The sequence below is a fragment of the Misgurnus anguillicaudatus genome, chromosome 14 (assembly GCF_027580225.2).
Source record: "Misgurnus anguillicaudatus chromosome 14, ASM2758022v2, whole genome shotgun sequence".
NCBI classification, from domain to species: domain Eukaryota; kingdom Metazoa; phylum Chordata; class Actinopteri; order Cypriniformes; family Cobitidae; genus Misgurnus; species Misgurnus anguillicaudatus.
Genome location: NC_073350.2, coordinates 23,197,748 through 23,213,255, shown reverse-complemented (window position 1 = coordinate 23,213,255; position 15,508 = coordinate 23,197,748). Strand labels below are relative to the sequence as shown.

At 39.4% G+C, this 15,508-nt stretch overlaps 1 protein-coding gene across 3 annotated transcripts in view; it reads right to left on the bottom strand.

The window, feature by feature from the left end:
* The window catches only part of fbln2 (fibulin 2), a 69,519-nt gene that overhangs the window by 2,362 nt on the left and 51,649 nt on the right, over window positions 1-15,508 (bottom strand). For all 3 annotated transcript variants that reach the window (XM_055184057.2, XM_073876111.1, XM_055184058.2), the window contains exons 11-16: window positions 15,260-15,403; window positions 11,748-11,876; window positions 10,147-10,272; window positions 5,819-5,935; window positions 5,349-5,477; window positions 1,908-2,031 (exon numbers count right to left, since the gene is read on the bottom strand). In XM_055184057.2, the coding sequence (XP_055040032.2) occupies window positions 1,908-2,031; window positions 5,349-5,477; window positions 5,819-5,935; window positions 10,147-10,272; window positions 11,748-11,876; window positions 15,260-15,403 (769 nt within the window). The remainder of the gene's footprint in view (window positions 1-1,907; window positions 2,032-5,348; window positions 5,478-5,818; window positions 5,936-10,146; window positions 10,273-11,747; window positions 11,877-15,259; window positions 15,404-15,508) is intronic.

Below are 15,508 nucleotides of genomic sequence, written 5' to 3'. Positions count from 1 at the left end.
TATCTGCCTGTCTGTCTTTTTATCTATCTGCCTGTCTGTCTGTCTGTCTCCCTCTTTATCTGCCTGTCTGTCTATCTATCTGCCTACCTGTCTGTCTGCTATCTATCTATCTGTCTGTCTGTCTGTCTATCTATCTATCTATCTATCTGTCTCTCTTTCTCTCTTTCTCTATCTGCCTGCCTAACTGCCTGTCTCTCTCTCTCTCTCTCTCTCTCTCTCTCTCTCTCTCTCTCTTTATCTGCCTGTCTGTCTGTCTGTCTGCCTGCCTGTCTCTTTCTCTCTATCTGCCTGCTTGTCTGTCTGTCTCTCTATCTGCCTGCCTGTCTGTCTGTCTCTCTCTCTATCTGCCTGTTTGTTTGTTTGTCTGTCTGCCTGCCTGTCTCTCTATCTGCCTGCCTGTCTGTCTGCTATCTATCTATCTGTCTGTCTGTCTGTCTGTCTATCTATCTATCTATCTATCTATCTGTCTGTCTGTCTATCTATCTATCTATCTATCTATCTATCTATCTATCTATCTATCTATCTATCTATCTATCTATCTATCTATCTATCTATCTATCTATCTACCTGCCTGCCTGTCTCTCTCTCTCTATCTGCTTGCCTGTCTGTCTCTCTCTCTATCTGCCTGTCTATCTATCTGTCTGTCTGTCTCTATCTGCCTGTCTCCCTCTCTATCTGCATGTCTGTCTGTCTCCCTCTCTATCTGCCTGCCTGTCTGTCTGTCTATCTATCTGCCTACCTGTCTGTCTGCTATCTATTTATCTATCTATCTATCCGTCTGTCTGTCTATCTATCTATCCGTCTGTCTATCCGTCCGTCTGTCTGTCTGCCTGTCTATCTGTCTCTCTCTCTCTCTTTATCTGCCTGTCTGTCTGTCTGTCTGTCTGTCTTCCTGCCTGTCTCTCTATCTGCATGCCTCTCTCTATCTACCTGCCTGCCTGTCTCTCTCTCTATCTGCTTGCCTGTCTGTCTCTCTCTCTCTATCTGCCTGTCTATCTATCTGTCTGTCTGTCTCTATCTGCCTGTCTCCCTCTCTATCTGCCTACCTGTCTGTCTGCTATCTATTTATCTATCTGTCTGTCTGTCTGTCTGTCTGAATAACTGAATAATGTTTTCTATATGACCAAACCAGCGTTTTTTTATCTGATGGACAGTATAACACAAATCCTAAACATAAACAGAAGGAGTAGCCTGAGCCAAATCTAAAGACTAAAACCATGTCTAAAATATATAGATATATCGATTTGACTGCCAACTGTAGCAACTACTCAAAACACCTTAACAACCAGATCCCAACTGCCTTGTTCTTTTAGAGATTAATAAAACATTCTGTACAATGCAACATACCCCACATATAGTACATACATAGTGTGATACGTAATAATGGGGTGAGACAGTGATGCTACCTTCTAAACTGACCACAGCCCATAACAACTGTTCCACAGCAGGTGTTTTCCTCCTGCTGACTGTCTATGCTGTTAAACCTCTGATAAAGCGGTGAATCTCAGGAGGGCTGATGGTGAACAGTGGGAGTTTCCACCAATCAGAGACCTGGCCGACACTGCCCAGACGTGCGTGTTTGAACTACTGACTGATCAAAGCAATCTGCCTCTATTTCCTTTCTTAGAAGAATTCATGCTCTGTTAGGAGTCGGGCCCAATAAAGATGCCACGATGCTGTTACAAAGTATGTATACATGATTGAGACAGTTCCAATATCACCATCATGCAATCCGAGGAGTTTGTAACCATTTACTTCATGATAAAAGCATAGGGGGTATAAACGTTTAGATTACCTTGATAAGATTGCTTTGATAAGTCTCCATCCAAACAGGTTCACTGCTGGAGCCCACATACTATGTTCTGAATGATAAATGCGATCGTGACTGAGCAGTAACTCGTACTCACGTGTCCGACACCTTTTTGTAGTTTTCTGGACATGCAAAGGACAGACAGCGGAATCCACCCTGGATGTTGTAACAGGTCTGGGAAGCAGAGCAGTTGTGTTCTCCAGTGGCACATTCGTCAATATCTGACAAAAAACAGATTTACATTTATGCAATTGGCAGATAGTCAAAAGCAATTTTATCAGTATGTGTGTTCCCTGGGATTAAACCCATGACCTTTGCATTGCTATATTATGTACTAGCGGCCAGATTTACTAAATGCAAATTAGCGCAAGAGTGCAAATCCAAAAAAGTGCAGTTGGGAGTGATAATATCTCCGATGTCCGTGGTGCTGAACTCATGCGCATCAGGCATTACACACACCTGCAGGGGCATCAGCTGCTATCAGCTGAACACCCTGCTATTTTGCAAGTTCTCCCACCCAGAAACCACGGAGGGGTCCGAAACCGCCACTGTAGGTGCATGTCCACTGTTTAACTATTTATATGTATGATACAGCTGCAAATAAGTATTGGAACACCTGTCTATCAGCTAGAATTCTGACCCTCAAAGACCTGTTAGGGGCTAATCACACCAACCGTGCTTTAAACACTTGGAAACGGAAGGCGCGACGCACTGCCTTTTTATAAAAAGAGCAGTGCGACGCGGCTTTTTATTTTGCTAAGCAACGACCGCTGTCTTGTCAATCAAATATTGAAGCGTGAGCGCTCTTTTGCTGTTGACTGTAATATCAGCAGAAACTTTAATAAGAGGACGCTTGCTCTGACCTTGTTTGAGGGTGAGAAGTGCACAAAAACGCAGGAGAGAATGAGTGACTGAAGTCCGGTTCTTCAAAGCAACTGTAAACTTCCCTCACTACAACGTAAGGCCCGCCTCTCCCCTCATTTGATTGGACAATGGAAAGACACAAATGATGTTGGGCGGTTCTCCGCTCTCAGCGCTCCTTCAAAAGCGCGTGCTGCGGCCGGCGGCAAGAACTGCAAGGCGGTCGGCGCGCATAAACAGCGTGCAAACGCTCCCTGCCCATAGAATATCATTCAAAAAAGGCGCCTGCAACTGCCTTAAACGCTTTTGGTATGATTGGCCCCATAGTCTGCCTTTAAAATGTCCACCTCCACTCAATTTATTATCCTAAATTTGATGCACATGTTTGAGGTCGTTAGCTGCATAAAGACACCTGTCCACCCCATACAATCAATAAGAATCAAACTACTAACATGGCCAAGACCAAAGAGCTGTCCAAAGACACTAGAGACAAAATTGTACACCTCCACAAGGCTGGAAAGGGCTACAGGGAAATTGCCAAGCAGCTTGGTGAAAAAAGGTCCACTGTTGGAGCAATCGTTAGAAAATAGAAGCTAAACATGACTGTCAATCTCCCTCGGACTGGGGCTCCATGCAAGATCTCACCTCGTTGGGTCTCAATGATCCTAAGAAAGGTGAGAAATCAGCTCAGGACTACATGGGAGGAGCTGGTCGATGACTTGAAAAGAGCTGGGACCACCATTTCCAAGGTTACTGTTGGTAATACACTAAGACGTCATGGTTTGAAATCATGCATGGCACGGAAGGTTCCCCGGCCCGTCTTAAGTTTGCCAATGACCATTTGGATGATCCAGAGGAGTCATGGGAGAAAGCCATGTGGTCAGATGAGACCAAAATAGGACTTTTTGGTCATAATTCCCCTAAACGTGTTTGGAGGAAGAAGAATGATGAGTACCATCCCAAGAACACCATCCCTACTGTGAAGCATGGGGGTGGTAGCATCATGCTTTGGGGGGGTTTTTCTGCACATGGGACAGTTCTGCACTGTATTAAGGAGAAGATGACCGGGGCCATGTATTGTGAGATTTTGGGGAACAACCTCCTTCCCTCAGTTAGAGCATTGAAGATGGGTCGAGGCTGGGCCTTCCAACATGACAATGACCCGAAGCACACACACACACAGGATAACCAAGGAGTGGCTCTGTAAGAAGCATATCATATCTGGCGTGGCCTAGCCAGTCTCCAGACCTAAACCCAATAGAGAATTTTTGGAGGGAGCTCAAACTCCGTGTTTCTCAGCGACAGGCCAGAAACCTGACTGATCTAGAGAAGATCTGTGTGGAGGAGTGGGCCAAAATCCCTCCTGCAGTGCAGTGCAAACCTGGTGTACAACTACAGGAAACGTTTGACCTCTGTAATTGCAAACAAAGGCTACTTTACCAAATATTAACATTGACTTTCTCAGGTGTTCAAATACTTATTTGCAGCTGTATCACACAAATAAAAAGTAAAAAAATCATACATTGTGATTTCTGGATTCTTTTTTAAGATTATGTCTCTCACATTAGACATGCACCTACGATGACAATTTCAGACCCCTCCATGATTTCTAAGTGGGAGAACTTGCAAAATAGCAGGGTGTTCAAATACTTATTTTCCTCACTGTAAATAAAAAATATATACATAAACAACATTTTCTTAATTGTATACATGTATGTGTGTATTTATATATAGATGATAAGTACACACAAATATATTATGCCCAAAAAAATTATTTTGTATGCGATTAATCTTTTGAGAGACCTAATATCAAGGTTATCTTTCACAGAATGTTTCTTACCCTATGTAGGATGATTTTATGTAAAAAACAGTAAATCACCAAAAATGACTTCAGAATTAAATTACTGACCTTTTGAAAGTAGTTTATTACATACATAAATAAATAACTAAATAGCAGCACAGGTTCAATTTTACCAATTGCAATCAACGCTTAAAGGATGAGGTTGTCAGGGCGGCTGATGTCTGGGGTGACTAACCGCCAAGCTTCATTTTGCTAGGAGTCAATTTTGGCCCCTCCAGAAGTAATTAATTATGCATCTCATTTTACAAAAGCAAAGTCCGCGTTACAGCTCGCCGCCTCCAATCCGCACACTAATTCATTTGGCGCAGGATAGCGCTAACCCCCGGGAGCCTGCACGGGCTCTTCTTCACCTTTCATTGACTCTCTTATCTCGAGAGCCTGAGGGAGTTTTGTCAATTTGGTGATCTTACGGCGAGAGATGGAGGACAGCAGAGCTATGCTGAACCCGAGGTTAGCTTCACGCAACTCAATGTGCCAATTAGAGAAAGCTCCCAGTCAGTTGTTTGCATTTGGCCTTTACAAAGGCGATGGTTAAAATACGGACTTTAAGACAGCAGTGAAGTTTAAGTATGTATTGTATAACCTAACAAAATGCCTCAGAACTTTTTAACGTGTATTCTTTTGAATTTTACAAATACATAACATACATGTCCTCCTAGTTTTTGGATCATGTGAAGACCCAACACAGATGAACAGGTGCACTACAATACTAAACAAGCAAGCCTAGGACAGTATACCGTGCTTGTGCATTTATGATACAGAATTTATACAGTAAATCGTCTTACAGTATATAATATGATACAGTATAAGTTTTACCTTCACATGTGCGTCCATTTGGTGACATTGAATAACCATGGGGAGGGCAGGCACATTTATAGCTACCTGGGACATTCAAACACTGAAATGCACAGAGGTGTCCGATGCTCTGTGAGCACTCGTCGATATCTAGAGATCAAATGATAGTTTGTCATCATTATTAGTGAGCAGACTAGTTATTAACAATATGAAGACCAAACCACAGTGAAGACATTTAGGATGCATGTGCATGAAAACACACTAATTGCTCCAGCGAGCTCAGCATCTTTTGCTTACACGCCCCCGAAATCAATTTTAATTGATTGCATGTTATCTACCTGTATCTTTTCATCAGAGCTAACGTCACATTAACAACATATAATGAGTATGTGTCTTTGTGTTTGAGTCTTAATGGGTACAACCGCAAGGATGAAAATCACTTAAGTAAAAACAAATCGATTCCTGACATGAAGACATCGGGATCACCTCACCTTCACACGTATGCCCGTCCTCCTTTAGGAAGTAGCCCATTCGGCAGTAACACTGGTACGAGCCATAGATGTTCGCACACTCCTGACTGCAGGGATTGCTGTCACATTCGTTAAGATCTGTAGAAGTGCACAGAAAACATCATGGCACATTTTGTGTTTGAAAACAGTAATGCATTTACAAATTCGTTTGAGTCAGAATAATGATGTAATATAATTTCCAGGCTGAAAGTGTATCTTATCAGTGCACCACTTGTCAAAATGTCTCTATCTAAATACAAGTTAGAGATATGTTGAAACAAAATATAAGCTCATTGTTTCGATGACAGTTGGCATGGCATAATACTGTTGATCCATGTTCCTTACATTATCTGAATTTTCCAGTTTTTCAATGAAAACAAGGAAATGCAACCTTTAGTACAAAGGAGTTAACAATGACAAAAAAAGTATTTGTTATACAGTATTAGTGACCTTGACAACTCAAGGAGGACGGCTTTCTTGGTTTAGTCTTGGTTCCTCCCAAGGTTTCCTTGTTTCTACTCCCATCTCGGGAAGTTTTCCTCACACTGTTGCCTTTGGCTTGCTCTCAATAGGAAGGTACTGTTGTTTCTAAAACAGCTGTACTGTATGTGCTTGTATTGTGAAAATAAACAGCTTTTGTGAAACAGAAAGGTTCTCTGGATGTTCAAGCATTCTCAAGGGGGTCGCACACCGGACGAGAAGCGCCATATAGTACAACTCGGAGGTATCGTACACCGGACATGCACATTAAATAGCACAAGCTTAGTCAGAAAGCTATGGTGACCATACGTGCCATTCTTCCCGGACGCGTCCTGTCCAGGATTTCGGGGCGTCTTCCGGAGGTCGTATTTGTCGACCGCATACGTCCTAGAGGATTATTATTATTATTACAGAAAAGCAGCCATTACATTTTTAGGTAAGAATGAAACTACGATTGTATGTCTTATGTTTTTTACTGAATGGCGTGTGCGGTCGACAAATACGACTTCCGGAAGACGCACCAAAATCCTGGACAGGACGCGTCTGGGAAGAATGGCACGTATGGTCACCCTAAGAAAGTGTCTACTTCAAAATGCTAAATATACGTTAGCAGCCAATGTTAATCAATAATGATTTGGGACAAATATGATGTTATTTAATGTTAAACTATGTGAGTGGCGGGACAGGGATTTGAGCAGCATCCATAGTCGCAGCGGCAGGCGCCGCCAGTCATCGTACATTCAAAGAAAATAATGTGTTCTATTTTTATATTCATGGCGCTAGGTGGCGCTTCTTGTCCGGTGTGAAAAAAGGTGAAAAAAGGTTCTTCAATTTATAAAAATGTTCAGATTATAAAAATGAAAAGAAATGGTTCTTAAAAGAACCTTTGACTAAATGGTTCTTTGTGGAATCATAAAGGTTCTTCTTAAAAAAAAATAAAGCACCTTTATTTTTAAAAGTGATGTTCTTTAAAGGAGCGGTGAATCAAAAACTCAATTTTAACTTGATAATTTGTTATATAAGAGGTCATCATACTTAAATGAACATCCTGCAAGTTTCAGAACTGAAAACGTCCGTGCTACTGAAATATAACCGTCTTTGGCACCAAGCCAGCTAAAAACTCCAGTCTAAAATTCGGAAATCTATGACGTCAAAGTAGAATTGAAACACCTCCCCATAACCAAAAGGACAAGTCTACTTTTGTAGCCCCGCCCACAGCTTCGCGTGACACGTGTGTCTCAGTAAGTAAACATGTCTTTAAAGATTGACAAATTTAACCAAAATGACTTTTTAAATACATTTTTTCTGAGAGACTTTTATTTTGACGCGGTGATCTGTTATGATACCATGGAAACGCTTTTTCGGTTGGGAAAGAACCGCGTGGGAACAACACAGAAGCTAAATACTTCAATTCGGAGGTTTGGAACTTAACATTAGCAATATGCTTGGATAAAGTTTGCTTTTGAAGAAGTTCCAGCTCGTGTGGGGAGCGTTTGTTAACGTTGTGGACATGGATTCATTTGTAAAGAAGTCGATGCTGGATTTGCAGAGAGACTCAGTCAGAAACACCACTTATATTGGATCTGACAACAATGACACAGCAGTATAATTCACAGTAAGACATTTTACTTTAAGTTACTTCGTTTCACTATTGCTTTGTTAAAAGAGATTGCTTGATAAGTCCTGTTGTAACATCCGTGTCTAAATACGTTTGTTGACTGTTTTAATTTACTAAAAACATTAAACGATTAATAAAGGTACAACACTTAACAATACGACTGTAATTTAAAGGTAGAAATATACAAAGTTAGTTATAAGGAAGGATTTATCAACCGCAGTTTAGATTCTGATGCCCGTTTACTGTGTTGTATACGGTAATTTAGGCAAGTTGCGTTTGAAAGGTCAAACACTCAACAAAGCTTATTTTTTATCATATAACTGTGGTATTTAACATTACGTGAATGTAAAAGCGACCTCACAAGCACAATAGAAATATACAAAGTTATTGATAATGATTTATTAGACGCAGTTTAGATTCGGATGCACGCTTACTGTGTTTTATACGGTAATTTAGTCACGTCGAGTTTTGTTTCTACTTTAATATACGTATTGTCATTTATGTGTATCATCTTTAGCACCCAGAATCTTTTGTGTCTCAAACATATTTGTGTTCGGCTGCTATTTTTATCACATTAATGTTTTTAAAACATTTCCCTACATGTAATGACGGGGAATGAAGCTGTCCAATCATAGCAGTGGGTGTTTACGTTCAGGTCTTCAATGCGGCCCGCCCCTTCAAACGAACCATTTCTCAAGACAGCCATTAATCCATGTTACAAAATAGCGTATTACTTATTGCTTTTGATGTTTTTGAATGTAAAAACAACGCGAAATGCATAAGTAGACATCAATCAACGTCATAAAGCAATAAAATCGACCAATTCACGGCCCCTTTAAGAAACAATACTGACCCAAAGTTCTTCTATGGTATTGCGTATCACCTTAATTTTTAAAGGTGCAGTGTGTAGATTTTAGCGGCATCTAGTGGTAAGATTATGAATTGCAACCATGGCTCAGTCCACCGCTCACCCCTCCCTTTCGAAACACATAAAGAATTTACGCTAACCGCCACAGGACAAAAATGTCATCGTCTTACTGTGTGTTCACACCAGCCGCGGTAGAGGCGACAAAAACACGCTATTCGCGCCTAGTTGGACGCTTGAACATTTTGAGTTTACTCGCTTCATTCACGCGTGAAAGCCGCGCGTGAAATTCTAGTAATTCAAGACATTCACGCGGAACTTTGCATCATGGGAGAGGCTTCTGTGACTTCACTTGCTCCCTGTAATCACATTCGTACTAGAGCAGGAGTGGGGAACCCTGGGTCCTGGAGGTCCACTGTCCTGCAGAGTTTAGTTCCAACCCTAACCAAACACTGAAGACCTGAATTAGATTTTTCAGGTGTGTTTAATTAAGGTTGGAACTAAACTCTGCAGGACAGTGGCCCTCTAGGACCAGGGTTCCCCACCCCTGTACTAGAGCAAGCTCCTGATTGGTTAACGCGGCGTGAATATCCACCAAAGTTCAGATTTTTCAACTCGCGCATTTCCCACGGCAACGCTCAATTCACGCGTAACGCGCCATGCCATTCGGGAGTACCGCGCCACAGGATGCCTATTCGTCTCTTTGCATTGACTTAACATGTAAATCAATTGTGCTTGCCGCCTCTTCCGCAAAACAAAAAGCTAAACATGTCACATATCTTTGAAAAGCTGAAATTCTTGTGATTCGAAAGATGTAAACCGTTTTTAAAATACAATTTACACAGCAGGTACAATTTGTGTCCTTTTTAGGCATTTTTTTTTTAGGAATGCTGCATAGTTGTTAAAACATAATTTTTAACTAACTTTTGGATACCACTGTGATGTGCTCACCCTTTCTACCAAAGAACATTCAAGAACTATTTTTTACCTTCCAAATGACACATGGATTTATCCTTTTATTTTCATACCATTATCCCGCTGAAATCAGGCTAAAAGTCACTTTATGGATAGTTCCTCTAATTCTTTACCTGCCAAGTCCTTGAAATAAATGCTGACTAAATGAAAAAACTTACTGTAGCAACACACGCTTCAGTTGTCTTGCATTCTTGCTGACATCTTACATTATCTCAATCTATTATGTTTTTCACTCTTTCTATTTCTTTCAAAGAAATAGACTGTACTGTCAGAGTACAACCAAAATGTTTAACCTACTCTTTTTAAAAGCACACCACGTTCCTCACAGGCACGCTGTTTCTCGTTTCAATCTACTAGTGCAAATGGATGTACCTTCACAGTTCTTCCCATCGAAAGCCAGGGAGAAGCCGGTGGTGCAGGAGCAATGGTAGGAACCCGGTGTGTTCTCGCAGGTCTGGGCACACAGGCGACCCGGGTGCCTCCAACACTCATTTACATCTGCCAAGAGAACATGTGCACAGAACAGTATTAGTCTGGGTACATATTGCAGTCTGGGGTGCATCTCTCTTTCTCTCTCTCTCTCTCTCCTCTCTCTCTCTCTCTCTCTCTCTCTCTCTCTCTCTCTCTCTCTGATCAGGCAGAGGGGCAGTAAAGAGATAAAAGATTAGGATAATCAGCAAACTCTCTGGAGCCTGAGCAGTCGTAAGCTTCATCTATGCCTGTTTCTATTCAGGCTAACCAAAGAGAAGGCAGTGTAGCTTAAAGTACTACAAGTGGTGTCATCTGTAACCACACTTTTGGTTGAAGACCAAGGTTTTACATTGGACATCAAGACCTGAGCCAATGCATAAATCAAAAAAAAAAAAGTTAATATATATATATACTCAAACTTTTCCCGATTTATGCATTGGCTCGGCTCTTGATTTACAATGTATTGGGTCAGGTCAGTATTAAAAAGTAAATTCCTAATTTTACGCAAAATCCAATATCCGCCGTGTTATTCTGTCATCTTTTCTCCCTTTTATCCCAAAATGCAATAAACGCCAGTCCTCCTTCTCTGCAGAATGCAATAAATCACAGCACACAATTCCACGCATTGTAAACATTAATGGCGGTGCGTTGAATACACACAGAATCCTAGTTTTCCTCATCTACTTTGTACTTCGTGATCAACAAACAAACAAAAACAAAGTAATACTTTTGATGGCATTGATGAAACATAAGCCACTCGGGTGACACAAAATGCCGTCTGTTGCTTGTTCTCACACGACAGCATCAAGCTTCTGACATGATAACACATTTACCCCAGGTGATCTTATGAAAAACTTTCAATTATTTTACTCAAAGTCAATGAAAATCGAGCAGGACCAAAACATTTTACAGCTGATCGCTGTCAAAATCACTGTGTTCTTAATATGACAAAGTAAGTGTTTTGATTAAAGCCATTAATGTTTAATCAGTGTATACCACTAGTCAACTAAATGAATATAACATGGCAAAGATGAATGCACATTTATATATTGATTTAACAGATTTATAGCATTTTGGAAAAAAACTTGTCATGGATTTATTGCATTTTGCTGAAAAAATAATCATTTTTTTATAATAAATCTTTGATAATCTAATTATGGATTTGAATTTTTAATGTTATTATAACCTAAAGATGCTATGTAAAAGTTTGTAAAAGACAAAAGTGGTTTTTATCTTGCCACTACTTTCTTGGTATAGAAAACACGTTTTTACTGAAATTTTTAAAATTGACTTATTGCGTAATTAATACCCAAATAATTCTATATATCTATTTTGTCTGAGGTTAAAAGTCTAGACATTACATATTTTTTATGTTCTTTTTTTAATGTAATTTTGGCTATCTCTCCCAACACATCCTATTGTGAGCACTCACAAGTCCGACAAAGGATGTGTTTTCACAGTTTGGTTGTGTAGTATGTGTCATTGTGTGTGTAAATACGCACCCACACAGAGCTGGCGAATGGAGTCGTACTGGTAGCCGGTTTCACAGTCACAGCGGTAGCTGCCGGGCAGGTTGTGACAGATTTGGCCCTGTCCACAGCGGTGGGTGCTAGTCTGACACTCGTCCACATCTGCAGTTACACATTCCAACATTCTTGCTAGTTCTTGTAGCATTTACAAGCAAGTGTAGTTAACCATGCATACTAACAAGTCACAAGTATACTTTCAGAAATAAAGGTACAAAAGCTGTCACTAGGACGGTCGGTACTCTTTTAAAAGTACCATACACAGCAGTATATACAAGTAGACATTGTATACTGAGGTAGCACAGTGCAAATAAAGTGAGTGATGTGCTGTAAGGAATATAGTAGGGGAAGATTAGTGCACCTGCTGGGGGGTAGGAACAGATACTGTATGTATACATTTGGTACCAATGTGTACCTCCGATATACCAATATTTACCTTTAAGGTACTAATATGCACCCTTTAGGTACAAAGGTGTACATTTTGAAAGGGTATCGCCACAGTGACAGCTTTTGTAAAAGCTTGCTTTTATTGTGTCCCATTGATAATGCTATTACAGTTTGGACATGATACATGGTACAATACCATGTACCTATATATATATATATATATATATATATATATATATATATATATATATATATATATATATATATATAAATATAAATATATATATATATATATATATATATATTTCTGTATATATGAAGAGTTGTGTTCCAAAACGCAATAAACGCAATTGTTGAAAAAAATGAGTTACTGCCAAAATCAGGATTCTATCTGGTCAGTAGTTAAAAGTAAATTCTTAATTTTACGCAAAATCCAATATCCGCCGTGTTATTCTGTCATCTTTTCTCCCTTTTTTCCCAAAATGCGACAAACGCCACTCCCACTTTTTTACAGAACGCAATAACTCCATTTCTGATATTACAGCCCACCGTTCACGCAATGTAAACAAACAATGGCGGACGCGCGTAGTCCACGGAGTCCTGGTTTTCCTCATCTACTTTGTACTACGTGATCAACAAACAAAACAAAATAATACTTTAATTGCATTGCTAAACCTGTGATGGTTTTCTGTGATGGGAAAGAAACGTAAGCCATCAGCATCTAACAATTTCCCTGAGAGGCACTCGGGAGACGGGTGCTTGTTCTCCCGACAGCATCAAGCTTCTCATGCTAACACATTGACCCCAGAGGATCTTATGAAAAACTTTACATAATTTTACTCAAAGTCAACGAAAATCGAGCAGGACCAAAAACATTTTACAGTCGATCGCTGTGAAAGACGTTAAGCGAAGACGTCAAGTAACCGCAATGACAGTGATCTTAATATGACAAAGTAAGTGTTTTGATTAATAACATTAATGTTTATATTTTTAATTAGTGTGTACAACTAGTCAACTAAATGAATATAACATGGCAAAGATGAATGCACATTTATATAGGCTATTGATTCAATAGATTTATAGCATTTTGAATAAAAACTTGTCATGGATTTATTGCATTTTGTGGAAAAAATAATCCGTTTTTATAATAAATCTTTGAAAATCAACTTATGGATTTGAATTTTTTATGTTTTTATAACCTAAAGATGCTGTGTGAAAGTTTGTAACAGAAAATAGTTGTTTTCATCTTGTCACTTTCTTGGTATAGAAAACACGTTTTTACCAAAATTTGTCAAAATGGATTTATTGCGTTTTGGAACCAAACTCTTCATATATATATACAGGGTGCGATTTGTAAAAAAAACAGAGGGGGGGATATTTTCATAGGCGTCGATTTCGGCAACGGTGGGTACCCACCATATTTCGTCATGAGTCATTTTGTACCCACCATTAGTTTTAACTTTTTTGACTGTTTTCAGTGGTTATGAAGAGCAATATGAGAGAGAAATTTGGTAATCATTGTCCGACCTAACAAAAATCCATTATAATATTAATATTATTTTTTATATATTTCTACTTAAAATATTTCTAATATTCAGAAATGCGCTCCCCACTCACGAGCTCTGATCGGAACAAACCCGAACCTCACTGTCTGCTGAACTTGCGCAGAAACATAAAAATATAACCAGCTTTTCAAAATGGTTTTAAAACTAAACATTTATACTATTTTAGCACAAATTATGAGCTTATTGACGATTTTTTATCATTCTTGACATAATGCGTCTCTGTCCACAGCACATTTCAAAACATTTTAATTCATAAAAATAAATCATGAGAACATGAACTCATCACTGCATTTGCAGGAATTGTAAAATCTTTTTTCTTATTAACTCATGAAGCAGCCTAACACAATATTTTTACTCTAATAGCTTATCTTTCCCCACACATATGAACTTTGATCATGCACAACGAAAAAACACGCAAGAATTAAATCTTGAATGGCAAAACTATATGGCACAACATAGTGTCAACTTAAACATAAATATGAACAATGTATTGATTGCAAAGTTAAACCATTACAGTAGAAACAGTTTTAATGCTGCTTTTAAAGTAATAACATTAACTTTACACCGCGATGCTGAGCTACAGTGAAATGATAGAAAAGTCAGATGCATTATGTGTTAGTCACATTGCCTCATTTGCGCAAACTGGACGCGCCCGCGCCTTGCTAAACGCCTCATCGGCATTTCTCATGTGTAACTTCGGCCATTCATTCTCAGTGGTGTGACTGGGACACTAACTCTGCTTGTCATCATAAACAGATAATCAGATTGTTATGTTTATTCCCGCTTTATTAATATGCGTCTGAATGTGCTGCATTTCATCGTATCGACACACAGCTCCATAACCATCTCGCAAGTGTTGATAGGTGAGGTGTAACCAATCAGATAGCGCCGTGGGCGGGACATTGAGCAAGTCTGCAGAGTAGTGAATACAGAGAGGCTGCGTGACAGCTGTATCAGAGCCAGCCAAAGTAGCGCATTTTAAAACAAAATTGACTTTAATCAAACCACGGATCCGTGATAAGTTTTGTGATCCGTCTCGCCACTAGTGTAGTAGCACTGATCACTTTGAGGGGGGGGATAAAATTATCCCCACCGGGGATAAAAATAATTAAGCAGAGTCAGGGATACATTGACCAGAAAGGGGGAAATCCCACGCATCCCCCCCGGCAAATCGCACCCTGTATATATATATATATATATATATATATATATATATATATATATATATATATATATATATATATATATATATATATATATATATATATATATATAGGGTAGGCATGTTGTTTAATCAAGTGAAATAGTTTATTCAGTGCATGCACATCCCTTGAGAACTGTGTGTGTGCAGTCACATATTGCAGGACATTACAATGGCCCCCATGAGAAAATTGATCCACAGAAGGATCATTTCTATACTTATAATGATGTTTTAATCTAAAACTGCTAAAAGGCTAATGCATTCAATAGGTTTGGGGGTATTTGTAAGGTTAGGGTACAGAAAAAATCCCTGTGTGTGTTTGCCTGCATGCTTACCAATGCACCGTGCCCCATCAGGGCTGGAGTGATACCCCCGACTGCATGCAATAATCTTGCGCTGACAGGTATAAGAGCCCACTGTGTTTATGCAGTTAAAGCCGGCAGTACAAGGCTCTCTCACACTGCTACATTCATCTATGTCTAAAAAACAACAAAAGTTTTAAAGGGTAAACTGAATGCAAGAATGCAACTTTGCAAAAATTTTTTTTACCTAATTGCTTTGTCATTTGTAATTCTTACATCTTC